Source organism: Hibiscus syriacus, unplaced genomic scaffold, assembly GCF_006381635.1.
Source record: "Hibiscus syriacus cultivar Baekdansim isolate YM2019G1 unplaced genomic scaffold, ASM638163v2 tig00112408_pilon, whole genome shotgun sequence".
NCBI classification, from domain to species: Eukaryota; Viridiplantae; Streptophyta; class Magnoliopsida; order Malvales; family Malvaceae; genus Hibiscus; species Hibiscus syriacus.
In genome coordinates this window covers 330,848-358,544 of record NW_024063325.1, presented here as the reverse complement: position 1 = coordinate 358,544, position 27,697 = coordinate 330,848, and the positions used below count along the sequence as shown (strand labels likewise).

General features: G+C 36.7%; 2 protein-coding genes across 2 annotated transcripts; both read left to right on the top strand.

Moving 5' to 3' along the window:
* Nucleotides 1–1,999: 1,999 nt before the first annotated feature.
* On the top strand, nucleotides 2,000–8,599 carry LOC120179230 (B3 domain-containing transcription repressor VAL1-like). Its single transcript, XM_039184874.1, has 13 exons — nucleotides 2,000–2,072; nucleotides 2,195–2,318; nucleotides 2,929–3,010; nucleotides 3,097–3,213; nucleotides 3,537–4,195; nucleotides 4,316–4,412; nucleotides 4,548–4,722; nucleotides 5,691–5,764; nucleotides 5,862–6,179; nucleotides 6,293–6,342; nucleotides 6,893–7,006; nucleotides 7,091–7,158; nucleotides 7,595–8,599. Exons 2-13 carry the CDS (start codon nucleotides 2,206–2,208, stop codon nucleotides 8,332–8,334), a joined length of 2,607 nt encoding a protein of 868 aa, XP_039040805.1. The 5' UTR covers nucleotides 2,000–2,072; nucleotides 2,195–2,205; the 3' UTR covers nucleotides 8,335–8,599.
* Nucleotides 8,600–9,697: 1,098 nt separating this feature from the next.
* Nucleotides 9,698–10,940, top strand: LOC120179231. The gene is made up of 3 exons (XM_039184875.1): nucleotides 9,698–10,299; nucleotides 10,380–10,483; nucleotides 10,611–10,940. The coding sequence occupies exons 1-3, from the start codon at nucleotides 9,718–9,720 to the stop codon at nucleotides 10,879–10,881; spliced, it is 957 nt and encodes a 318-aa protein (XP_039040806.1). The 5' UTR covers nucleotides 9,698–9,717; the 3' UTR covers nucleotides 10,882–10,940.
* The last annotated feature ends 16,757 nt before the right edge of the window (nucleotides 10,941–27,697 follow it).

Genomic DNA, 27,697 nt, shown 5'->3' with positions numbered 1-27,697 from the left:
GGGCATTTTAAGTATAGCTCACCAAATCATTCTATGCATAAGTTAATTCTTCATCTTAGCAAAACCAACCTGGGCGCTCCGTAAAAAAGTCAGCTTGTGTGAGGTTTCTCTGAATTTATTAAACTTAACGCTTTTATTCGCTTTAATATTTTGATTAGTTTACTTGTGCAATTTTCCTTGCCTCGAATACATTTTTTTGCATCACATACTTTACAATAGTTCTTGCTTAGACAATACTCTTCCATTAGTTTACTTCCCCTAGTATCTCTTATTTTTGTTTAGACAAGAAATTTAGGACTAGTTGGTGATACCTATTTCTAGCTACAACAAAACATCAATAATTCTCACCAATCCCTGTGGAGACGATACTCAACTCACTACTATATTACTTGCATCGATTGCGTATACTTGCACAGATTTGCTTGCCTTAGCATATACATTTACATGCAATCAAGTTCAGGATTGATATTGGTTTAATTCTAGCTGGATGAATGGATTGGTGGTTTGTTTCAAGAATTTAGGAGTGTCTTTGGGCATTCAAGCAGCCTATTCGACAACAATTAACTAAGCATTTCTTGGTTTGTGTTTACTGCACAGCAGCACCACTACTACATCCATGTATATCAGCTAGGAATGCATGCAAAGTAATCTCCGGCTTGTACACATGACATGAGAGACAATTAAGGTATAATTTCTTGTTGGTGGGATTAATTAGTGCCAACTTCCACTGTATATCAAAAGCAAATTAAGAGTGGCTTATGATTGTGTGTGAATCAAAGTCTCATTGGGTGAAAAAGAATGAGACAGTCACAAGTTAAAGTCAAATCTTTTCTATGTATGATTGCTTAACCAAAATCAAACCTAATAATCAGGGATTCATCCATCCAGGACTAATGGACGCTTTGCTGCATTAAGAATTGTTTTGCTTTAAGGTTGTGCTTAATTAAATAATTAGTATTTAACAGCCTAATTTCGACATGTAATGAGCAAACTTACTCAATACTCCCAATTTTTATTTTATAAACTTTATAGTGTAGTACCTCTCTTGCTTAATCATGCAAATTGTTGATGAAAATAAGTGAGTTGTGATTATTATAGATGGTTTACCCTTATAATTTGAATGGAGAGTTTAATTGTTGATAGATCGGTTGTTGGTTAGTGTCAAATTATTTTATCTCCACAAGAAGATAAAAAGGAGATGAATGAAGATGATTTGGTTCCATTATTTCTCTCGATATCAATCAAGATATTTTATAATGACTTCTAAAGTTTGTGCTAAGCGTAAAGTAATTATAATTACTTATAAATTTACATGTTAACGATAAATTTAATTTTGAAAGGTGATGAACTCATCAAAAGCCATTTTAAGTTGTTTTGGCTCTTTAAAAAATTTAAATATGTGAGTGCCAAGATAACACGTGAAAAAACGAAATAAAACACAAATGAAGCATAATTATAAATAAGTAATATTGTAATCCAGGATTAATTTTAATTATAGCCATTTCTTGTGCAGTACATATTGCATATATTGATGTTTGAAAAGCGAGGAAGAGAAGATGCAGATGAAAGAAAAACAAGCCCAGAGGCCCAATCCAAATTGAGACCTAAAAGACAGTAGAGTACGATCAAGGTCACAGAATCTGAGGAAACGGCCGAGTCACCGTATCAGAGCGCTTTGGGTTGAGTTAAGAGTTGAGACTAAAGACTGGAGGGGATTTTAACTTTAAGCGGTGTGGTGTGTCTTCAAGTGTCGCGCTCTGACGCTGCTCGTGCATGCACTCTCTCTCTCTCGCAAAACATAAACAAAGCACGTTCTCTTGGATTTCTTTTTTCAATTCTAAATTAATGTGTAGTTGTTGTAGTAGTTACTATAACAATAACAACGCATAATTACATCTACCACCGCCGTTACTCTTCTCTTCTCTTCTCTTTGTTTTGTTCACTCCACTTCTTCTTGCCGGTTGACTGCCTTCTTCTTCTTCTTCTTCTTCTTCTTCTTCTTCTTCTTCTTCTTCATTCCAAGTGAAGTGGGTTGCTTCTGCGAATGACTGATTTGTTGTGAGTTGAACGAGGTCAGTCGCTTTTTATCGATAGTGTTGTTTGGAAATTTCGATTAGATGTTGTGCATGGGGATGTTCTATTTGATGAAATTATAATTAGACTCATGGATGACATTTGATTTTGATTTGAACAGCTTATTGTTGAATGGAGTCCAAGATTTGCATGAATTCCTATTGTGGAGCTGCTATCACCCATGAATGGAAGAAGGGTTGGCCTCTGCGATCTGGTGGCTTTGCTCATCTCTGCTACCCTTGCGGGTACTCCAATCCTCTTTCATATTTTTATCAATTCCACATTTGGGTTCTGGGTTTCAAATTCAACGCTTTCCTTGCAACTACTACTACATGGATTTGTTTTATCACCCTTATTGCTTTACGTTTTTCATTATTATGTAAAATTGGGATTTCGTATTCTCCAGCTCACAATAATTCTATTTAGACTTTATTCCTTCTTTCGGAAATTTATCGAAGCAGTATTAACTTTATAGATCCAATAAGTACCTAAGAAATTTAGCGCTTAATATGGTGTTCAGGAACATGTTTGTCATTTAATTATTCAAAATTGCATTTCATTAGCGATCTTCTAAATTTCGAGTCATTACTGCTAGAAGTTGTAGAATACGCAACATCAATTTAACTAATTTAATTGCTGATCTGCCAAAATAGATCCGGAGTTGCATGGAAATGCCGTCCTCTCAGAGGGTATGCATTTGGTGCACGATATTCTACCTCCACCTGAAAATGTTATATATATATATTTAAATTTTAAGGTGGTAGTGTTTTTTATTCATGTATTTTCTGTATCACTCTTTTGATTTTCAATGCTTCCTCTTATTTTTTTTTTGGCCTGCTGATTTCTGTGGTTAAGCTCTGCCTACGAGGATGGCGTCTATTGTAACACGTTCCACTTGGAGGAATCTGGCTGGAGGGAGTGCCGTCTATGCGGCAATGTAAGCTGATAATCTTGCTAATCCTATTAAAGTTCAATCAACGATCAATTATTTATCATTTTAAGTAATTGAATGTGATATGGCAGCATCTTCACTGTGGTTGCATAGCCTCCAAATATCTTCTTGATTTCCTAGATTATGGTGGTGTTGGATGTATCAGCTGTCCAAAGAGCTCCCAACTTCATCCAGTTAAAAGAATTCAGGTACTTTTTTCTGTCACTTCTCACCTGATTCCTTTTTTGGTGTTTAACATGATCTTTCGTTTTAATCCACATACATGCTAACCCTGGTTTGAGATCATGGGAAAAAGCTGATGCTTCTTTACACCAGTGTAGTTCTTTGCTAGGCCTTACCGTCACCACCACCATACACACACACCCCTTTCTTTTGCCACATGAATTTCCATGGAAAGTAGGATGTAGGAGCCAATATTTTAACAATTGAAATGGCACATTAAGGTCTTTACACCATTTGATTGGTTGTGTTCTTGTTGCTTCCTACTGTAATTTACCCTTCTGTGATGTAGACACATGGTGATGAAATTTCTGAAGGATTTGGAGCAGTGCCAATGAGTAATATCAGATCCAGTGCTACTGAAGGTAAAGCAGTTAGTGATCATGTTGACGAGATAAAACTTGCACAATTGTGCAAACCCATGGAGGCTAATGAGTGCAACCTCTTGCCTCAATCTCAGAGAGTTGATGCAAATGCATCTCATGGGCAAAACAGAGGAGAGGAAGTCATATGCACCATTGAGAAAGTAGGTGTGGGTTGTTCAAATGCTATGCAACCAAATGCTCAACCGGCTAACTTTGCAAAAATAGACAATGCCAAACCAGCTTTGGACATTAGAGATATTCACGATTCACTTCCACAACCTTATTTGAGTATGTCCTTGGGAGGACCTTCTGGGAATCCCAGTCTCTTACTACCTTTCTCCAGTGGGATACCTAATGGAAAAGAACCAAGCAAAACATGGTCCACTTTTCAACAAGGGCAGCAATCTCGTCGAATACTACCCAAACCCTCAAAAAATGGTCCAACAACAAGTTCAGAACGGAATAAGGGCATGGTTCCTCAGGCACGTATCACAAGGCCACCGGTTGAGGGGCGTGGGAAAAATCATTTGCTTCCTCGGTATTGGCCCAGGATTACTGACCAAGAGCTACAGAAACTATCTGGAGAGTATCCATGACTGTCAGCTTACGTTTCCAAATTTTCTTTTCCTAGAATGATTTATATATTTAGTTTTTGTTTACTGTGTTGATTCAAAATTTCTGTTCACCTTAAGTTGTGAATTTAAAGTTTGAAATCTGCCATTGTGCCACTATTTGAGAAGGTTCTCAGTGCCAGCGATGCTGGTCGAATTGGTCGATTAGTGCTGCCAAAAGCATGCGCTGAAGTAAGTTTTTCAATATATTAACTTCCATGCCTTTTCCTTGTCCCACACCTCACCCTCCGCTACAAAGTTCCCCTATCTACCCCTTCTCCAATCTTTTCCTGGTATTGCATTTGTATGAACTAGAAATGAATGCAGGCATATTTTCCTCCAATTTCACAATCAGAAGGCCTTCCTCTAAGGATTCAAGATGTAAATGGGAAAGAATGGACATTTCAATTCAGATTTTGGCCAAATAACAATAGTAGGATGTATGTCTTGGAGGGTGTAACGCCATGTATACAGTCCATGGAACTCCGAGCAGGCGATACTGGTATACTCTGTTCCTCCACTGCTAAGATCATGACAAAGCGTATAACCTTTCTTGATATCTATGATATTATATCTTATTTGATTTTGAATTGATAGTTTTATTGTGATGAAAAAGGAATTCCCTTTAATGGTGCTCTGTCCGGAAACCCTCAGTGTTTTTCTGGTGGTAATAAATCTGTGAGTAATGAAACAACTTTTCCAAGTTTAAAAACTTAGGAAGCCATGGATCATTGTTTGATGGAAAGTGCCTCTATAGAAAAGATATGAGAACAAAATGAGGGATGGTTCAAACGTTAAGAGTGATCACTTCATGCACTTCTATTTCGTGCATTTGTCCAAAAATGTTGAAAGATAAAATTTTCTTTAAGGATCTCACTTGAGGAGGATATATCTAGGAATTTTCCCTTTTTGATTCTTAAAGGGATAAGACCCCTCCATTTCCCCAATCTCTCTTTATGGTCCTGTGAGTCTGTATTCTCATGTAGGTGTCTGAATATGTTGTTTTTATGCTGTGTCAGGGGTTAGTTTCATCAATTTCAACTTTTGTCTTTTTCAGTACTTTATCTTTCTCATGATACATCATAGCTATGAAACTTATAACATTACTCTCCATCTATTTTCATATTTTAATTGTTATTCATGATGAGAAATGGAACAAAATGCTAAAGTTTTCCAGCAAGGTTGTTTGAAATTCTTCTGTCAGAATTTAGAAGCGCAGATAGTACTTGTTTTCATTTTCTTTCCCTGCTTTTCAATTTTTGTGTGCTTCATGGCTTTGGGTGGTTTGTGCCACTTAATTTGTCCGCTTCCTTGTGTAAAACTTGATTAATTTTTGAGATATTTTGTGCGTTAACAGATCCTCTTTCCATGATAGTCTGAGAACTTTATCATACTAGTGGAAAGTCAACTTGTGTGGCAGACGTAAAGTTTTCTCTCTTATTTACTAGTAATAATTCTCTTTCATTGCAGTTATATTTAGTCGAATAGATCCTGGAGGTAAATTAATTATGGGGTTCCGAAAGGCAACAAACTCTGATACACAGGTCAAACTTTGTGCGGACTTTCCTGAATCATTCTTGAAAATTTTCGAAATTATTGAGAATTTATCTCCAGCGAGCACTTACTCTTGGTCCTTTTCAGATTCCTAAAGGAGGCAAGGATCTACATGTAAACAATCTGTCTGAACATTGGGGTCTCCCTGATGGAAATGCTAGTCTGGGTAGAGATGAGAACCATGGACATGGGGAAAATGGGAATTCAGTGCAGCAACTTGTTGCGAACGGAGAGAAGAAGAGGACTAAAAACATTGGATCCAAAAGTAAAAGGTTACTGATGCATAGTGTAGATGCATTGGAGTTAAGACTCACATGGGAAGAAGCACAGGACTTGCTTCGTCCACCCCCAAGTGTCAGGCCTAGCATTGTGACTATTGAGGACCATGAATTTGAAGAATATGATGTATGGATCAATAATTTTTCCATATGCTAAATGATTCCTCGATGGCTTGTCAATGCAAATTATATTTACTATGTTTGTTTGAAGTTTGTGATCAATGATGTTTTCTTATTTAGGAGCCCCCCGTTTTTGGAAAGAAGACTATATTTGGTGCCCTTCCATCTGGGTAAGCATATTACTCTATATTTTCTCACTTGTTATTGGAAAATCTGACAGTTGACTAATTTATAATGTGGTTATAGTATTTGTCTCCTGAAAGAACTTGCAAGATTATGGTTAGGGATATACAAAATACTAAGAACTCAAAAACATTATTTGAACATGTTTTAATTGAATTCTTGAGTCTGATACCAGAGGTGTAAACTTTGGAGCTATTTCCTGATTCTGCACATTGACAACTTTTCAATGTAAAAAATCCTTCCTTTTGACGGTGGTCAAGCCTTTCAGTTTGGAAAACTTTGGTTTTGTACCAACACTCTGATTCGTCATTTGGTTATGTGGTCTCTCTTAAACAGTACTGTGACTTTCCAGTTTCTTTTCTTCTTCTTCTGTTTCTTTTTTTTTTACTTTAATTGGGAGCACCACCTGTTCATCGTTGATTTTAGTTTCATAGAAGCTGGAACAACTTTAAGATCTCGCATTGCTGCATATTTGGTAAAGGACTTCTTTGTCACCTATATTTGTTTAATGTTGAATGTTTTAAGGGCTGTCTGTAGGAGACAGGAGCAATGGGCCCAGTGCGATGATTGCTCCAAATGGCGAAGGTTACCCATTGATGTTCTCCTCCCACCAAAGTGGACATGTTCAGATAATGTTTGGGATTCAAGCAGGTTCTACATTTTGATGTGATAATTTTCTGAGATGAAAAGTTAGTTTTGGTTTCATGATCTGCTGATTCAGTAATGTGTTCGTAGGTCTGCATGTTTTTCACCAGAGGAGATTAGCCCAAAGGAACTGGAGAATATTCTCAAAGTGGGTACAGGTAGGGCACTGTCCTAGAAGAGGTTCTGTGGCTCATTATTTAGGATAGGTTTAGAAAGATAAAGCAGGTGTTCTTTCTATTATAAGATGGATCCTGAACTCTTGTTCTGTTATAAATGATCCTTTATTCATATTTTCTAATTCTGATTAGTTTTGCACACAATTGAGCTGGTAGACATGCATACCTTCTTGTTTTTGAAAAGTGGCATATGAATATCTTTGTTTGTCATGATACTTGGCCAAGCACAGACTGCTTTGTACTTTCTTTCTCCTGGTGAAAGATCCATGAATTTGACAGTGCTGCATTGTTTTCATCATTTGGTGTGAATATATGTGCCCACACACACCACATGTATGTGTCGACTTATGTGGTTGATTTCCTATTTGAATTCCATTATGCTTCTTAACTACCATATTCCCTTTATATCTTTTCCCAGATTTGAAGAAGGCAAAAGTTCTAGAAAGCCCTAAGCTAGCCCCAGAACCTGAGCCTTCAGGCTTGGATGCTCTGGCAAGCGCTGCAGTTCTAGGTGACAAAATGGGCGACGTGGAGGAGTCTTCAGTTGCAGCAGCTACAACAAAACACCCTAGACATCGCCCTGGCTGTACCTGCATTGTTTGCATTCAGCCTCCAAGTGGGAAGGGAAAGCACAAGTCAACATGCACTTGTAATGTATGCTTGACAGTAAAGCGCCGGTTTAAAACACTTATGCTGCGGAAGAAGAAACGCCAATCAGAACGTGAAGCAGAAATTTCCTGGAAGGATGATAAGAGGCAAATGGATAAAACAGAGGCGAAGGACACAAGAAATGATCATTCAGAAAACAAAGCAAGTCAAAGAGGGATTGAAGGTGAGGTAGCTGAGGCCATCACTGGACAAATAGACCTGAATTGTGATCCCAATCGTGAAGATGTACAACTTGAAGGAGAAGGATCAAATATGATGAGTCTTGTTGAAGCTGCCAGCATGCCAGTAGAAAATCACACCAAGCAAAATACGGTTTCAACCTTAAATAGTGAGCAACAACAACAAGAGGGTAGCCTTGTGTCCCATTTGCAGTCAAAAGCTAGTAAAGAGAATGAGATACTCCTCTCCGATGAAGAGTTTCTTGTATCGGTTGGATGGAAGTGTGCAGGACATGAGGAGCCAAACACGGAGAGAAATGGTCTTCAATGAAAATATCATCCACAGATTTTCCGATCTTTCTATTTTTCCCTTTACAGGTATAGTGGTTCTGTAGGTGTTAGCCTCGTATCTTCACAACAAACATAAACACTGCAGTAAACCTTGTTAAGCAAGTTACCTGCATACCAAGTAAATGGTGTTAGGTGGTTCCTCTCTCTCTGTCGCTTTCCACATTTGTTATGGCAGCCTCAGGTTGTCTAGTTATGTATACATACCGCTGGTGCTAGATGGTGGCTGTGTTTTGGTTTATCAACCAATTCAATTTATTCAAATGTGATCAGTTTGTTTAACAATGAAAATGTGTTCTTTTTTTTTAATTATTTCATTTTTCTTTTGGCGGAGGAAGGGGATGCATGCATTCAACTTTTTCAGTGCTTGTTGGCAATGATTATATCGATTAATATTTGCCAAGGGAGGGTGACATGCATTTTTCCATTAAACATTTGCCAAGTCCAATGATAAGGAGGGGAAGCTTTCATTGACAACAAGTCTTGCATTTGCTTAATTTTATCCTTACTTAAATCGCTTTGTTGTTTCTGTTCTGACGAATATATAAATGTAGTTGGTATTGTTGCCAATATTTAAAAGGTCCGGCCGAGCGTTTGTCTTATTTTTGGCCTGCTTGCAGATGGCTGATATATATGTACTATCCATCTCACAATATACATGAAACATAAAGGAACGATGACGAATTGTTCTTTTTCTTTCGACGACAGTGTTGCAATTTCTTATAAACTTTTTCCTCCCTAACAATTCAATTTATCTGATTTGTAATTTGTCCTCGGATTGTTATATAATTTTTAATTTAGCCAAGTAGATTTTATAACGTGAACATAAATTTTGTTTAACATAAAGTGAACAAACAATAATAATTTATTCAAAACCTCTAGAAACTCACTATTGAACAGCAGTAATGAACCAAACCCTTGGACCTTGGCTCACAGATAATGAGAATAGTTGAGCCAAACCCACTCAAGCTAGACTCATAGAAACCAAACCCATTGATAGAAACAGGATCCGTGAATTTGGATCACTGAAAAGGGATGAAGAAATGAATCCCCTTAAACCGAACGAAACAAGTATATCGCTTTCCTTGATTCCAACACCAAGTTAAATTAATTGGAATCAAATAGCATATGGCTTTGATAATGAGGACGAAGAGGCTCTAGGCCAAGGTATATAGTATATACATTACATCGTCAAGTCCGGCCTTGCAATATTTTGCATTTTTATTATATACGCCACGCGTCTCCATTTCCAATGAACCATTATAATAAAACGCGCTTTCCCCCTTTTTAAGGAACACGTCACTCCCCCCACAAATCTCTCTCTCTTTCTCTTGTTAGAGCTTGGAAGCCTTTAAGAATCATCAGAATGGGGGATAGGGCAAGACTGGCAAAGGCCAGAATGGAGCTTGAAGAACTATATCTGGGGATCCCGGATGACTCTGTTAATCTCACTTTCCAGGACCTTGCAGACATGCAGCAACAAGCAACAGACCCCTCTGACAACAACAACCAGAAATCTACTACCATGGACACCGTCCATGAAGACAAAGTATCATCTTTGACCAAACTTCCCAGCCTCGATTTCAACAGGGCCCTGCAAGAGACCAGCCATCATCACCAACAACGACGCCATAAACCCTATCTCGAAGAGAGTGGCGACGACTTCGGCTCACACATGGAAATGGACCACCACCACCACCATCGTCCACGTCATCATGATAGCCATGCATGGAAGGATCATCAACCAAGGCATGCCACTAGTCCCAGAGCTCATACGGGTCAGTTCAGGCATGGGATGGAGAGAAGCCTGGCCTACGATGATGTAAGCGTGGTAAGCATGGCTTCCAACTATCCGGAAAGAGGACAAAGGCGGCGGCCTGGGATTCCTCACTCCAACATATGCACCATCTGCAGTACTTATATCTACATCTTCCGCCATCGATGCCTGGTATCTTTTGCTGCTTTCAACTAACCAAATTCAAAAACATATTTGTGAGCAATTAAAGAAAACCACTAGTATACATGCAGGTTTGTGGAAGGGTATATTGTAGGCAATGTGTTTGTATAGGCATGGGAGAAATGACTGAAGGCAGAAAGTGCGTGCTGTGCCTTGGGAGAAGATTCAGCCCAAGGTACTTTTATATATATATATATACACGTGTGTGAAGATAACAATAATATGTTTTCACCCCATAATTTCGCTCCTAACATAAAGGTCCTTCTTTGTCTGTCCTTGAATGCGTTATGTTTGATGGATAGGTACATAAAAAGAGCAGGAAAGATGGGTTGCAGTTGGAGGTACCCGAGTGCGGTGAAGCAAGCAGAGCTGAAGTGGGCGGAGAAAGGGCCACGGAGAAGCGGGGAGCGAACAGATGGGCGGAGTTCCGTGAACATGATGTCGAGGGCAAGAAGCCCTCAAAGGAGTCCAACAAGTGTCACGACAACGATGGCCATGAGTAGCAGCACCCCATCTTTTGTGGCTAGCTCACCTGCATATTCCCCTTTTAGTCATCACCACCTCCCCTTGTAAATGTAATAGCTTGCAATATATTATTCTCTTCTCTATTCAATACTTTTTCAAAGATGAACTAATTGGCATTTAATTTTTATATTATTTCTTATTTCGTAATTCTTTTCAGTACAACCACTGGGGATCAGTAATAGTATATGAATAAAATTTCATCTTTCTTTTGTTTTGCCTTTTTGGTTAGATAATTAGTTTGAGGCAAAGGCATCGCATAAAAAGCAAAGCCATTAGCAGATGTTCACATCAGTTTTAAGCCAAAAACTTCACGTTAATCATTCAATAAACCCAGGTTCAACTTGTTTTGGACAAGTTGTTTGAACTGTCCAAGAAGCAGCCACAGAACACAAAGTGTTTCATATTTTGTTTGGTATCTTTCCGAGTTTTCTTTTTCCTTTGAGCTTTTGGTTGTTAGATGGTGTTCTTCATTCAGTCGTTGGATGATTGTGGTTTTCTTAGAAGTCGATACTTTCAGCAGTATTGATTGGTTGAGCCAATTTATTTGGTCTCTTAAAAGGATGAGGTGATGCTGTTCGTTGTATTTGGTTCGTGTTTCATTGTCCTTGGGTTTTCTGGTCTGTACTTGGTGTAGTTGTATGATTGTTGATGTTCGTTGAGTTATCCTGACTCCAAGTTTTGGAGGCTTTCGAAGATCTTTGTGTTGGGTTCTTCATGTTGCTATAGCGATATTGGCTCAATCTTTTTCTCCTTCTGGTTGTTCGTTATGGAGCTGCTGGTTTTGCAGACTGGAGTTTCGTTTGATCTATGTGTGGGCAGTGAAGATCCCTTGCATACAGGATTTAGGTTGAAGTCCGAGTGTTGAGTTCTGCTGAGGTCCTTGTCGCAGGAGTTTATGTGGCTAGCTATACTGCTGTCCTTCCACATGTGTGTCATTAAGGCTGGTTGTTTTTCGTTTGTAGCTTTTCGCTTTTCCTCAGCAGTGTAATTTCTTTGTAGCTCGGCTAGAATTATCCTGAGGGTCGGACTGGAGTGTTTTATTGTTTGTTGTAATTGTGGGTTCTGGATTCCTTTTTCTTCCACCCACGGCACACTCTTTTTCCTCCACCCCATGGTACACTCTTTTTCCTCCAATTGGTTTAGGAAGATTTTCTAATGAGATCCATGGAGTGGTGTACCTTGTGTCTTTTCAATACAAAGTATCCTTCTTTAAAAAAAAAAATGGTGTTCTTCAACTCAATATCCTAATCGTTGCTTACTAGAGTAGAAAATTGTTTGAGAGTAGGCAAAGTTCAACATCTTCAAATTAGCAAAACTATGAAGTTGTCGAGTGAAGAGATGAACTAAAATTTATCGTTTCAACTTGACTTAAGTACACATGAGAAGAGAAGGTTGGGCTTTGATATTTGGGCTCTACACCCAATTCTATATTAAATATAATTTAATTTAAGGTAAAACATATTAGTTAGATTTGCTTTTAAGCTCAAACTAATAGGTTATTATAAGGATGAAAAATGTTATTATATCAAACCTCGTCATAATTCATAAATATGTTTCAATTTTTTTAACAGGTGTGATTTGATTGTAACAAAATTCCAATTGAGTGACTATATTGTAACCTTTTAAAATTAGATGACCCGTTTGTAATCTAACTAATAATTGAATAACTTGAATGCATTTTACCCTTTAAATTATTATTGTCGTAATCGTCCTTCGTGTGGGTCCGAAATCTGGTTTCGACTTAAATACACGTGTTAGATCCACCACCGATCATTTAAAATTAGGTTGACCAAACACCTTAACTTTCCATTTACCTGATCTGCGTTTTACAATAAATTAATCGGATTTGAGAGTCGATTACTGTCAATGAAGGATTAGCATCCTTGTACTGCCCTTTCGGTACCAATTCGATCTTCCGGTTGTCTTAATTGCAAAAATTAAAAATTTGAAATTAAAATTTTAGTATTCAATCCGAATTACTTATCTTTGATCGATTAAAAATAGACCTAAAAAGGGATCATAGTTAGATAAGAAAAGATTAAATTTAAATAGAACTAAATTAAAGTGGTTAAATATTAAAATGAATTATATTGAAATAAATTGAAATTCAGGGGTCAAATTGATGTTTAAGTGAGCTGTAAGGGAAAAATAGAGAGTTAGGGGGTTAAATTGCAAAAATATAAAAGATAAATAGGGATTAAATTGAAATAATTCAAAATTCAAGGGTAAAATTACAACAGGTGACCAAAATGAATTACACATCAAAAGTTCAGGTACTGCAGAAATAATTTAAGAATCTCATAATTACACTACGGTCCTCTATAAATAGCCTATTTAACCTAAAAAATTCATTTCAAACCCATTTCAAAAAAAAACTTCCCTAGACAAACACCGCCAACAGCTGCTTCGGTCACCGCCTACAGTGTTTGAAAAATTCACACTTACCCCAAAAAGACCCCTCTCATCCCTATGAGTTTAGAATCGAGGCCCAAACAACCCCTAAATCATCCAACCGTCATAGATCTAGGATTTAAGCTTCAATGTTTACCTTTTCTATGGTGAAAACATTTCGTTTTATGGCAACCGTGGCCCCTCCGATGTTGTTCGACATTAGCCTTGGTTTTTAGCACTTTTCCTTGCTGCTTTGGATGCTACTTCATTTCTTGACTTGTTTTTGTTTTTGCTATATGCTACTGTGTTTCTTGTGGTTTCCTTTGTGCCAAATATTGCTTTGATTTCTCTAGTGGTCTTCGCAATTTTTGTTGTTGTTTTTCGATGGCTTGGTCGGAGGCTTTTATAGCCTTGAATGCGGCCGTTATGAGCCCGAAAGGGATGGGATTTCTGTTCGATTCCTTTGTTGGACATATGTATGAGTTTCGTTCGTGCGAGTTGTTGCCCATGTTTTCGATTTTCTAGCCGAGAATCTCGATTTGTTGGCGCGTGATCTCCACGCGCTGTTGAAACGGTAACCGAATGCATTTTGGCCTTTAGATCGAAGAGCCAAATCCAACGGCCTTGTTTGTGCGGCTCTGGTGCTAAACATGGAAACCTTAGACCCCACTGGGTCAGGCACGCGGGCTTGGGCCTTTCACCGGGCTTGCTTTGGTTGGGCTTCTCCTTGGACCAGATTGGACTATGGACTTGGACTCTTAATTTGGACTGAAATGAAAATAAAATAAAATAAAATAAAAAATAGATAAGAAAATGGAAAATAAAATACTAATACTAATAATATTTATGTATTTAAACTATATAATATATATTATATTTCAAAAAAATATAATATGTTTTCAAATATTATATATATTATATACGTTTTCAAAAATCATTTTAAAAAACTATGTATATATGTTTTCTAAAACTATATTATGTATGTTTTCAAAAAAACCGTTTTAAAAAACTATATATTATATGTTTTCGAAAATAATGTTTTCAAAAATTATACTATATATTTTCAATATATATATATATATATTATATTTGAAATTATTATATATATATATATTATCATATATACTATATAATGTAATAAAGACCCTTGAAGTCCAAACTAAAATGGGTGTCTACAGCTGCCCCTCTTTGCCCATTATTATGTAACAAAAATAGGGAAAAGACAAAAGACACAAATTTTCGTTCGGTACAATCGGATTTTGAAAGCAAGCATATTCCTGTGAGTGTCGTCGATCTCTGAATTTGAAATTCGACTCAATGTTGTAGTCGACTCTTTTTATCGAATATCCTCAGTCGCGGAGTTGAAATTTGACTTTAAAATAGAAGATGGCTCCCTGCTGTTGAGCTGGGTTATGGATAACTCATTTGTAGTGAAGTTGAGTCGATTTTGAAATGTTTTTGAGCAAGATATCTTTTTTCATGAAGTTGAGATCGTGATTGACTCCTTCGTCGTGAAGTCGAATCAAGGGTGTTTCGAGCATGATATCATTCACTGTGAAGTTTAAATCTAACTCGATGCCTGGGTTAGGTGGTAATACCGTGGTTGGTTTTGGGTTTTAGTCCAATATCATTCATCCTGAAGTTGAAATTTGACTAGATGACCTTAGTATGCCGTTGAGTTGAACTATGTTGTAGATGAATCCTTCGTTGTGAAGTTGAGTCAATTTCGAATGCCTTGGGCACGATGTCCTTCGTTGTGAAGTTGAAATCATAGGTGACTCCTTCGTTGTGAAGCTGAGTCAATCTTGGATGTTTCGAGTGTGGTATCATTCGTTGTGAGGTTGAAATCTAGATCAAAATCTAAATTGAAAAGTGGATTCTTGTTGCCAAAATGTAGTTAACCTTGGTATTCTTCTTGGCTTAAAGACCTCGGTTTAAAATTCAACCAAAAAGTAATTCCTCGTTGTTACCATGCGATTGATACGCCCTCGAGCTGAATAGAATTGAACTCAAAAGTTTTTGTTGACAGACATCTTTTCTCGACTTAAGCTATGTTGTAAATCAGGCTGGGAGATAGTTCTTTGTTGCTAAATCGCAGCCAACATATTTCTTCTTCTTGGCTTAAAGACCTCGATTTAAAATTCAATCGGAAAATAGTTCCTCGCTTCTACCATGCGATTGATTTGCCCTCGAGCTGAATGGAATTGAACTCAAAAGTTTTTGTTGATAGACAATTTTTCCCGACTCAAGCTATGTTGTAAATTAGGATGGGAGATAGTTGATTATTTCTAAATCCCATCCAACCTAGGTCTTCTTCTTGCCTTAAAGATCTCGGTTTAAAATTCAACTGGAAAATAGTTCCTCGCTGCTACCATACAGTTGATACACCCTCGAGTTGAATGGAATCGAACTCGAAAGTTTTCGTTGACAGATAACCTTTCTTCCTTGAGCTATGATGTGAACGGTTCCTCTAAGTGAAGGATGACACCCCTTCGCAGGTCTAAGCCCGTCATAATTCTTTAGATGACTCCCCTTCAAGTGAAAGTCAGGTGAGACCCTTCACGGTTTAATTCAATCTTGATTCTTCGGATGACTCTACTTCACGGGAAAGTCAAGTGGTATATTCTTTAAGTGGTTCCCCTTCTAAGGTTTGAACCAGGTGAGATGATCTTTGGATGACTCCCCTTCACGGGAAAACCATGTAAGATGTTCTTTGAGTGACTCCTCTTTGCGAGAAAGCCAAGTGAGGTAGTCTGTCAGCTGGATATCGTCCACTGTGGAGTTGAAATTTGGCTTGAAAACTTTAACTGGAAACTAGCCACTCGCGATTGAGTTAAGCTAAACTAAATCCATTCTGAATTGGCTCTCAAACTCGATTTGAAGTTGATTCTAAGATCTGTCAATCTTTCTATAGGTCGAGTTGGTTGAGGTGTAGTTCCTCACCGCTGAGTTAAGCAACCATCGTCAGTTTTTTAAGACGTTTTTGAATTAAGTATCATTCTTCGTGAAGTTGAAACTTGACTCTAAAGTTGCAAAAATTATGCATGCGAAAAATGATAAATGTGATGCTCTTAAGTATGTCTAAGATGTATGCAAAATGAATTAGTTCTTTTTTATTTCTTGGACAGAGTCTTGTTCTTTGTCTATGGTCTTGTCCTTGGAATCGATCATGCCCCAGCACTGACGACTTCATGGAAAATATCTAACATTTACTTATTTGTTGGCTCAATCTAATGATCTTGCACTTTTGATTGTATGGATCAATTTTAATTTAGTGATCCTAAGCGTTCTTTTAGCCTTTGTTTACTCGAGGGAGCAAGACTTTTGTATTTCGGTTGATGATAAACTACTGGGACTGGTTGAATAATCATCGTAGTTAACACATCAATTTTCAATGAAAGGCTTTCTTACGTAGCTTGGAAGCTCAAATGACAACTTCTATAGCCAAGGATACCTCCTTCAATGTTTGTAAAATTCTTCTGATTGGTATAGAAAAAGACTGGAGAACAAGAAGGCACACTGTCTTGAAATTATATCAAACACCCTCAGTGGTTCTTGTGAGTTCTCACATTCTTGTACTCGCAAAGTACTTTGAATTTCTTGCATGGGAATTATTGCAACAAAGCTTATCTTTACTCTAAATGTCGTTTAGTTATAAGTGTCTCGCTCACTTATTTTCACACTAATTTGGGCTGCCATTATCATCAGGGCTTGCATTCCCGTTGTTTCTCTTTGATATGACATCATCAGGTACAACAGTAAACCCATGCTTGAGGAGGGACCCGATAGTGAAAAAATTTCTCATCATCATGGGCTAAACTATTTCCAGCCAACTCATTCCTATAGGTCTCTTGGACTTTACTGGATGACCATATTCATAGTAAAGGGAGACATTGTGCTGGATGAAGCAACCATCTGTATTGCTCCTACTCACTTTGAAATGATTGGTTAGAATGGTTATATTTTGTCCATTTGATCTAGTATCACGTCTACCCACGGATTGTAACACTACATTCTTCTTCACAACATAAAGCTCTATTTTGATAGGAACCACGTCAGGAGGCACAGGTGGTGGAATGAGAAGAGATTGGAAATCTGGAGATGCCCTACATCGTTTCAGGTCCTTCAACCGATTTTTTGAGAAACTATGTCTTGTCTGAGATATATGTCCCTTTTATAAAAAGGTTTGGATAAAAATGATGTCAAAGTAATTGAAGCAAAGTATCAGTTCACTGAATATCAAACAAATGAATCACACAAGTTGTTTTAAAAAATTATAGCCCTTTGACATGGATGATAAGGGAAGGTAATGCAATTTGGTTTTGATTTTCATGATTTTCAAATAGGATGTGAACAAAATAGCGCAACTGATGCACTCCACTACAAGGCCCTTTAAAGAGTATTTCTACGTCAGTTATTAGGAATCTTCCATTTGTTCAAGTTTCGTAGACTCTTTAAGTAGAGATAGAGTAGTAATATCAATCTAAAAACAAAACCTCTGAGTGTTTTTGTGTAGGCAACTATAACAGATGCTTCCTAGCTCTTTTAGTCCACATTTCATAGAAATTTAATTTCAAATCCATGTTTATTTTAGGTCTTATCGCCTTTATTTAAATTATACTTTGTTAATCTTGATGGCATCACTTTAGATTTTGCTGGGAGATTCATCTCGACACATTGAGACTAGTGCCATGATCTGAATGTACTTGTATTCATAAAGTTAGGGAACTTAACATTGCCCATTACTTTAGCAGAATACCCTTAATTAAAGGATTCAAGTGTAAGAAAGTCTTCGACTTGAGAAACTAAAAAAAATCCACTTCATAAAGTTCGGACATTACAACTATAGCTGCTTCAAACATTATCTATAAAGATTAACAGCCTACTACTTTCAGCGGAGTGCCCCAACATTGTTAAAATTTTTATCACATTAATTTTTCGATTTCAAGATTTTCTAATTTTATCAGGAAGAATCTGTTATAGTCTGAGTGGCAGTGAAAATCAGAAAATTTTATCTTTAGAGCTCAATTCCTAAGCAAATGATCTAAGCCAAATTTGCATATTCCACAATATCATTTGTGAAAATTGTATATCGTCATGGAACATCCTTAACAATCACACAAACTAACTGGCCATGCATTGGGGATGCCACATCTTGCATAATTCCATACTTGTATGCGTGAGAAAACATTTTTTTTCAGGTAAAAGATATGGATCTTGTTTTTTTTAAAAGGAATTTGATCTTGGTATATGTCAAAAGGCTATAACCTCATTTATCAAAATGTGCATTTCATTATACTTGATATTCACTAAATTTCAAACAATTCTCTATTATTCAAAGATATTTCATTTTTTAAAAAAGTTTCAAGCATATAAAAGACAAATTCAAACAAGACATTATTTCATTGGCAACACAAATTTGTGGCAATGATGATGATCTCCTATTGTCTCATTACATTCCTTGATTATGACATTCACTTTTCATATGCATCTCCAGTTGCACAAACATCTGCTTCTAGAGTGTCATTGTTTTCTTTATAAAACTCTAACTCTTTTCTGTTCATCAATAGCTGGATTAAGGCTATAGATTCAACACATTCTTGTACATCATGTCCGTCCTCATTGTGATAACAACAATGACTTCCACCTTTGCAATATGATGTGCTAGGATGCGGTGCAAGAATCCATGCATTTATCATTTGTCTCCATACCCAATCCAGAGGCGACTTCACTTCGAAAACATTGGTTTTGACCTTCTTACCCTTTTTATCGGTGATTGTATTTACCCCATTTTCTTGGTGATTAGGTAGAGGGCTTTGTGCAATATTGGGTGATTTTGAATTGTTGAAATGAATCCAGTTCCTGTTACGTATTCTTTGGACAATTCTCTTAAAGGCGATGCAATTTTTGATAGCATGCCCGGGACACTACCATGATATTCACAATGTGCATTTTCATCATACCACCTAGGGTATGAGGCTTTTGAGGTTCCTCTGGATATGGTGACACCACATGTGTGTCAAAAAGCTGTTGATAAATCTTCTTATATGTCATGGGAATAGGATTCAAACGCTCATTTCCCTTTTCTCTCATCGGTTCCCTCGAATATTGTCTAGAAGTACCCGACGATACAACTATAGTTGGTTTTGATTTAGAGGTCGTAACATTTTTACTGGTGTTCAAAGAGTTGATGTTGTTGATCACTCATTCTCTCTTCTTCATGGGAGGTCTTATACTCTACCCACCTCTTTCTATATTTTCTTGCTTATTGGCCGTTTCCACCAACTCCTTGGCCATCACCAAATCAAAAAAATTCTCGGAAGCAATAGCAACCAGATGCCGGAAGAACAGAGTCTTTAGTGTATGTACGAAGAGCTTCCTTGTTTCTTTCTCATCCAAAAGTGGATGAACCTTCATAGCTAACTCTCTTCCTCACTATGCATATTGTCTAAAATTTTCATTATGCTTTTTCTCCATATTTTGCATCATAACATGATCTAGTCTCATGTCATTTATGTGTTTGTATTGTTCCAAGAATGATTTGGCAAGATCTTTCCATGTCCTGATGTGAGAACAGTTCAGTTGATTGTACCACTGGATGGCTAAACCTGCCAGACTCTCCTAGAAGCAGTGAATCAGGAGTTGGTTATTCCTGACATATCCTGTCATCTTTCGACAGAACATGGTAATGTGAGCTCAGAGGCAAGTATTCCCGTCAAACTTCATAAAATCTAGGACTTTAAACATAAGAGGAAAAATCAAATCTGAGACCAAACTTAGCTCTAGAGCGTCAACTCCATAATAACTGTCATCTCCTCTAACTATCTTCATTTGATCTTCCAATTGCTTAATATTTTCTCTCATTTTTATTGCTTTGGCTTCCTCATCAAAATCCATAATATGATAATCAATAGAATTATTTTGAGGGTTGGTTATAGAGGCTCTTACTTTTGCTGCGAATGAATACCCTTAAAGTCCTGACAAGATTCCAAGTGAAATAACCAACTGTGGAGTAGGTGGTACTGCCACCCCTTCAGATGCCCTTACCCCAGGAGCATTCATTTGATTCAGGCCAGACAACCTTGCAACAATCTGGTCAACCAATGAATCTTGGTTTCTAGTTATAGAATCCAAGGTATTTTGTTGATTCTTACTTATTTTCTCCTCAAGATCCTTTTGTAGTCTCAGCATGTTTTCCTCAAGTTGAGTAATATTTCCTTCCATTTTCTTTTTCTTTGTACGGGTATTGTGAGGATGACGTGTGTCCAGTACTTGATGAGGTGTGTCTAGTGTTTGTTCCTTTGTTTGATGAGACATTTTCTGCTAGTTAAATTGAATGTAAAGAAAAGAAAATGCAAATAAATATACAAAATGAATGATGCATGAAATGTTTGAGGCATTGATCCAAAAAGTGTCTGTTATTATAAATAGTCTTTTATTGGGACAAAAGTGTTACTTCTAAGAGACCAAAAACAATTCAAAGGTACATTCTAGCTAGATCTTCTAGACCCGGAACGACTTCTAATAAGTTGATAAGTCTTCTTGCTTCTTCTGTCACTGGTTGAATACCTTGTTGAACCATCCTGACTTCTCTTGCCAAACCATGCAAGTTGCGTGCCTCTTTCTGTACCTACTCTAGGAAGTCCTGAATTACTGCATCTATAACTTTCACCCTTTGTTGAACCTGTTCCCAACGAAAATGCCATTGGAGCCCTCTATCAAAATGAACTATTTGGAGTTGATTTGCCTGCTTCTTGAATTTGTCCACGATGACATCCAGTTCAGTTATAGTTTTATTGTCCTATTCCTGATGCTTTTGAAGGGACTTTTCAAGATCAATTACCTTATTTTCATTAACCCCTTCAACCTTTACCAACCCATTTTTGAAAGGTTAACTCTTGATGTATTTGATGAAGACTCAGTCTCTTCTGATTCATTCGCATTGTAATAGGGTAGTGTACTCTTCAATTGTGGGTACCATGTCTTCTTAATTGAGTGTAAAGTAGTTGTATCCAGAATTCCAAAATTGTACTAGGGCTTAAATTAGGGGTTCGACTATCTTGACATAGAGCAAGTGTGATATATCACTGTATCGTTAGCAAGACTTGTATTTCTTTTCAGCTTTCCAACTATCCCAAATATTTCGCAATTCCTGAGTATCATTTTGTTTGAGGTTTATGGAAACATAGTCAGTCAGGTTTGACACATAGTTGTCTTGCAGACTGTCCCATTTTCCTTCTGAGTCCTTTCTGACCATAGTTGTACTTCTGTATTCTTATCATCTTGCATTATAACCCCTTTGTCCATTAATGCCAGTTATTTGAATTTTAACGAACATTTTGCGGATCAACACCTCATTAAATGATGCAAATGATAAAAGATAAAAATAAGAAAAAAATAAAGGAAATAAGTTAGTAAAATAAAATCATAGTTAAAATTAATAATGAAAAATAAAAATTTCTATCCCACATGATATTTATCCCACATGCTTTTATTCCTACCCGCACATGATCTTTATCCGCATGTTATTTTCTTGAACAAATCCTAACCACATATATTTCTAATTCGCATGCTTTGAACATAAAATAAATATGGAAACAAATCAAGCATCCTAGCTTTTGAGATGAAGTTTTGGGGTGGGCTCTAATTCCTTGCAGCATCAAAGTTTGGTTCTAAAAAAGGTACCCGAATTCTCCTTGCTGGTGCCCCCTTGGGCCTGCCAGACCCTCAGTCCTAAGGCCATCACAGGCTTATGTGGACCGAGTTAAACTCGAGAGGACACATTCTCTTATGTCTGTACGGAGAATAAATTCACATTAAGACATAAGGTATATGAATCCCGAAGGTTATTTTCTAAGTCTTTACGGAGAATAAATTCCCACGAAGGCGTCACTTTCACCCCCACTTAAAAAATGTTTGGAGCTTGGGAATAGAGCCTAAGACAAATGATTTTTTTTAAAAAAATTTAAATCATAGAAAAACATCAGTACAACTATTTATTTGAAAAATAATAATCAAAGGTAAGCAACAAGGATCAAAATAATAAATTATAATCTAAACTTACCATTTTTTCTTAAGAAGATAACCGAAAAATAAATTTTGGCTTGACTCTCTTACATGTCCCTAGCAGAGTCGCCAAGCTATTGTAACTGTCATTCCTGTGGGCCAGGAATCAGGTTTCAACTTAAATACACGTTTTAGAGTTGCCACCGATCATTTAAAATTAGGTTAACCGGACACCTTAACTTACCATTTGCCTGATCTACGTTTTACCATAAATTAATCAGATTCGGGAGTCGATTATAGCCAAGAAAGGATTAACACCCTTATATTGCCATTTCGATACCAATTTGATCTTCCGGTTGTCTTAATTGCGAAAATTAAAAATTTGAAACTAAAATTTAAGTATTTGATCTGAATTATTTACCTTTGATCGATTAAAAATAGCCCTAAAAAGGGATCATTGTTAGATAAGAAAAGATTAAATTTAAATAAGAAATAAATTAAAGTGGTTAAATATTAAAATGAATTATATTGAAATAAATCGAAATTCAGGGGTCAAATTGATGTTAAAGTGAGCTGTAAGGGAAAAGTAGGGATTTGACGGGGTTAAATTGCAAAACTATAAAAGATAAAATAGGGATTAAATTGAAATAATTTAAAATTCAAGGGAAAAATTACAACATGTGACTAAAATGAATTACGCATTAAAAGTTTAGGGATTGCAAAAATAATTTAAGAATCTCATAATTACACCAAGGTCCCCTATAAATAACTCATTTGACCCAAAAACTTCATTTCAGACACATTTAAAAACCCTTTCTCTCCCAAAAAAGGCTCTCAACTCTCTTCCCTATACCTAGTCGACCACCCACCAGCATCTAGTTAAACATCGCCAACCGCCGCTCCAGCCACCGGAGGCAGTGGTCGGACAATTCACACTTACCCCAAAAAGACCCTTCTTATTCCTATGAGTTTATAATCGAGGCCCAAACAACCCCTAAATTAGCCTACCGACATAGATCTAGGATTTAAGCTTCAATGTTTACCTTTTTTCAGTGAAAACATTTCTTTTTATGGCAACCGTGCCCCCTCCGATGTTGTCCGATGCTAGCCTTGGTTTTTAGTGTTTTTTTTGCTATTTTGGATGCTACTTCCTTTCTTGACTTATTTTTGTTTTTGCTATATGTTACTGTGTTGCTTGTGGTTTTCTTTGTGACGAATATTGCTTTGATTTCTCCGGTGGTATTCGTAATTTTTCTTGTTGTTTTTTGATGGCTTGGTCAGAGGCTTTTATAGCTTTGAATGTTGTCATTATTAGCCCGAAAAGGATGGAATTTATGTCCGATTCCTTTGTTGGACAACCGACCAAGTTCTGTTCGTGCGAGTTGTTCCCCATTTTTACGATTTTCCAACTAAGAATCTTGCTTGATTAGCGTGTGATCTCCACGCAAAGTTAAAATGGTGACCGAATGTATTTTGTTCGTTATCGAAGGGTCAGATCCAACAACCCTGGTTGTGCATCACTGGTGCTAAACATGGAAACCCTAGCCCCCTGCTGGGTCAGACAGGCGGGCTTTGGACTTCCACCAGATTTGCTGGGTCAGGCTTGCATCGGTTGGGCTTCTCCTTGGACCAGATTGGACTATGAACTTAGACTCTTAATTTAGACCTGAAATAAAAATAAAATAAAAAATAGATAAGTAAAATAGAAGCGACACCTCTTCGTAGCACAACCCCTTCGTAGAGTTGTCTTCCTTGCGACGCAACCACAACATTTCCGCTTCTTTCGTAGTACTACTCTTCTCGCCGTACTGTTCTTGTCTCACTGTCAGTTCAGCACTACCTTCATTACAGCGACAACCCTTCCCGTTCTGCTGTTTGGTACATGATCTGCTGCTGTTTGGTAGTTGTTCTGCCCCTATTCGACCAACACTATCTTTTCACCGTATAACCCATTCGATACTCATCCTAGCATCGATCTCCTCAAATCTCTGATTATCACCTATAACAGTGTTTCCTGCTAGTTCACGACATATCCCATGCTCTCAATTACTCGACAGTCATGGCATATCCTTCTTCGTCCAATCTCACATCCGAGGATAAAATTTCCATTGTTTAGTCGTCTCCTTCTGACTCTGTTTCCTCATCCATTACTTATCATCGTCTAAATGGTGAGAATTACATTGCATGGTCTCAATCCATGCGCTGTTCATCACCAGTAACAGGAAACCATAATATCTCTTTGACAATATGTCGGTCACTGATCCCTCCGACCCCTAATATGACACTTGGCTCACCGAGAACACCACAATTATGTCATAGCTCCTCAACTCTATGTTGTATGACATTAGCACAAACTTCATGCTCTACACCACCACCTCGAAAATCTGGAATGCTGCCAAGGAGACGTACTCCAATCAGGAAATTCGTTTGCTCTATTTTCCATTTAATGCCGAATCAACGAATTGAAGTAGGGTGATCTCATTGTTACCCAATACTTCACTCAGTTATCTTCCTTATGCCAGTAAATTGATCTGTTTGAGTCTCCCGATCGACAAATCGGTGCATATGCCAAACTCTACAATGGGTTAATTGAAAAAAGACATATTTTTCAATTTCTATCAGGATTTTCTATTTCTCTTGATGATTTATGTGGCTAGATTCTGGGCATCAGGCCTCTTCTGTCTCTTCGCGAGGTGTTCTCTAAAGTTTTCGTGAAGAAAACCACCGCTTTATGATGCTTCCTCCACCTATTGAAAGTTCTGCCTTAAATACTCATTCATCCGGTGACACATGTGTAAAAAAGGTTGTCCCTGATGCGATCACTATCGAAAACCTGGTCATGTTCGGGATAAATATTGGAAGCTCCATGGCCTCCAATTAACTAGACTCCATCCAAATCCTCCCCGCGTCCATCTCATGATAACTCTACTGTAATGACATTGGAGGGTGATTTATTTTCTTATCAACAAATGTTTGGTCATTTACAAATTCCTCCTACTACTGAGTCCAAGTCTGCCTTTATTGTTAGTGAAGGTAGTTCTCCTTTAACCTTATTATCCCCTTCACCAGGGTGTGTCTCTTGGATTGTTGATTCCAGAGCAAGTGATCATATGATGGACAACTTCAGTTTATTTTCCACATTTCACAAAAATGGTATCTCATGCAGTGTTCATACTGTTGATGGATCCCTATCACCGGTTAAGGGAAGTGGCTCAGTTTGCATTAATAGCCACTGAAGATACTAGTTTTTTTTATTTCATTTTTTTATTATTATTATTTTATTTTAATATTATTATTATTAAATAAATAATTTTAATACATTGCAGGCCCAAAATCGGATCGACCTAATTACAAGAGCCCAACCAGAATCGGCCCAGACTAAATGGAAACCCTAAACCCACTTAGGGTTTCTACTAGGGTTTTTAACCCTAGCACTGCCGCCGCCTCAGTTATCTCCAAGTTCCAGTCGACACGCCTCTGCCATGTGGTCCAACGCCTACTGCCGACACTACAGTGCCACGTCACTTTGTCGTCGAAGACTCCAGAATCACCAGCTGCCCCTCCACATGTCAAAATCTAGGATGAGTCACCACTATGTTTGGTGACTCACCAAAGGTCGCTCCTTTATGACCAGTCCAATGCGAGCCTCGGTGGTGGCTATAAAGCCGCCCAACCTGCAAGAAGATGAAAAAAAAGGCAGAACAAAACCAATAGAGAACAAGCCACACAAACAAACCTACAGCAACCACCAGAAAAGAAAGAGAGAAGAAACAGAGGAAACTTACCCTTAAAACCTTGCTCATCGTTAGAAATACCAAAAGTCATCGGCCGTTTTTCGATGGTAAAACCCTATTAGGATTTTGAAGGGATCTTTAGGTAAAAATAGGCTTAGATTCGGGTTGAGGGAAATTTTCGCTTCGATTTGGGTAAATTTGTAAAATCCGACCACCGTCGGCAGTTGCTAACGGTGGCCGGAGGCAGTAATCACCACCGGGGCATAGTAGCCAGCGGCTGTTGGACTTCTCTCCGGTGAGGGAAGCTAGAGAGAAGTCAGAGAGAATTTTTTCTCTCGGTTTTTAGAGAGAGAGGGGAAGAAAAAATGAAGGAATGACCTTAAGGCCGGTTAGCTTAGGGTTTAAATACCCCTCTTTGAACGATGTCGTTTTAAGGAGGGGTCTGTGTGTAATTTTTAAAATTCAAACCCTTTCTGTAGTACTCACAACTTTGTAATTTTATATTTTAATCACCGAAATCAAATCTTGGGACTTTTAATTCGGTTTCATAATTTTAATTTTATTTATTGTAGTCTTTTACATAAAATAATAGATATTTTAGGTAAAATAATAGATTTAGTCCTCTAATTTTAGTAATTAATATTTTAATCTCGAATAGCATTTTTTAATTTAATTTAATTTGATGTTCGAATTTTATATATATTTAATTTAGTCACTAATTTTAATATTTTCATTTTTTTAATTATAAGTTTTATTTCTTTTTATATTTTAAATATATAGTTTTAATTTATTTATTTTAGTCATTTTTTTATTTCTATTTATATTTTATATGTTTATATATTTAATTATTATTGTTATTATTATTATGTAGTCATATAAACATATATAATAAATAATATTTATTTACTTATTTTTTTATACATTAAATAAAAATTATATTTATAAATTTAATTTTATATAAATTACTTTTAAGAAAAATAATCATATTTTAATATTTATTTATTTTTTAATATTAAGAAATGGGTTGTCTTAAAGCACCTAGAAGTTCTTTTCTGATATTCTTAAATAAATAAATATCCTATTTTTATAAATTATATATTAATTATTTTTAGAGAAATATTTTATTAATATTTATTTATTTTTTATTATTAGAAATGGGCTGTCTTAAAGCACCTAAAAGTCATTTTTTGATATTTCTAATTAAATAAATATCTTATTTATAAAAATAAAAAAATTATATAGATATTAATATATTTTCTTAAAATTATATTAATAAATTTGAAATAACAAGATTATGAATTAAATATTTTTTAAAATTTTTAAATTTCCAATAATAGAGACAATTTATAAGTAATGAGTACTAATTTTGGGCGTTATAAGGGTGCTAATCATTCCCTAAACGTAATCGACCATGAATCCCTTCTTTACTAAAAATATTTTTGGTTATACACAAATTAGTTTATCTTTTAAATTATGTTTTCTTAAAAACTATTTTAAAAGATTGTTTTTAGGTATTTGACCTACCTAACCCAAAAAGGTCAATGACGACTCCCAAAACATTTTTTAAAATCAAAATCATTTATTCATTTTAGTTTTCACGCCAAGTAAAAATTTCGTGCCCGGGCAAAAATTGACTACGATAGCTTGGCGACTCCGCTAGGGACCTTGGTCAAGCTTTAAAATCAATTATAAATTGTCTCTATTAATTAGAAATTAAAAATTTATATATTTAA

Coding starts and splice junctions, on each gene's coding strand:
- LOC120179231 (XM_039184875.1), top strand. CDS start 9,718: ATGGGGGATAGGGCAAGACTGGCAAAGGCCAGAATGGAGCTTGAAGAA. Junction 10,300..10,379: donor TCTTCCGCCATCGATGCCTG/GTATCTTTTGCT, acceptor GTATACATGCAG/GTTTGTGGAAGGGTATATTG. Junction 10,484..10,610: donor GGGAGAAGATTCAGCCCAAG/GTACTTTTATAT, acceptor TTTGATGGATAG/GTACATAAAAAGAGCAGGAA.
- LOC120179230 (XM_039184874.1), top strand. CDS start 2,206: ATGGAGTCCAAGATTTGCATGAATTCCTATTGTGGAGCTGCTATCACC. Junction 4,413..4,547: donor TGCCAAAAGCATGCGCTGAA/GTAAGTTTTTCA, acceptor AAATGAATGCAG/GCATATTTTCCTCCAATTTC. Junction 6,180..6,292: donor ATGAATTTGAAGAATATGAT/GTATGGATCAAT, acceptor TTTCTTATTTAG/GAGCCCCCCGTTTTTGGAAA.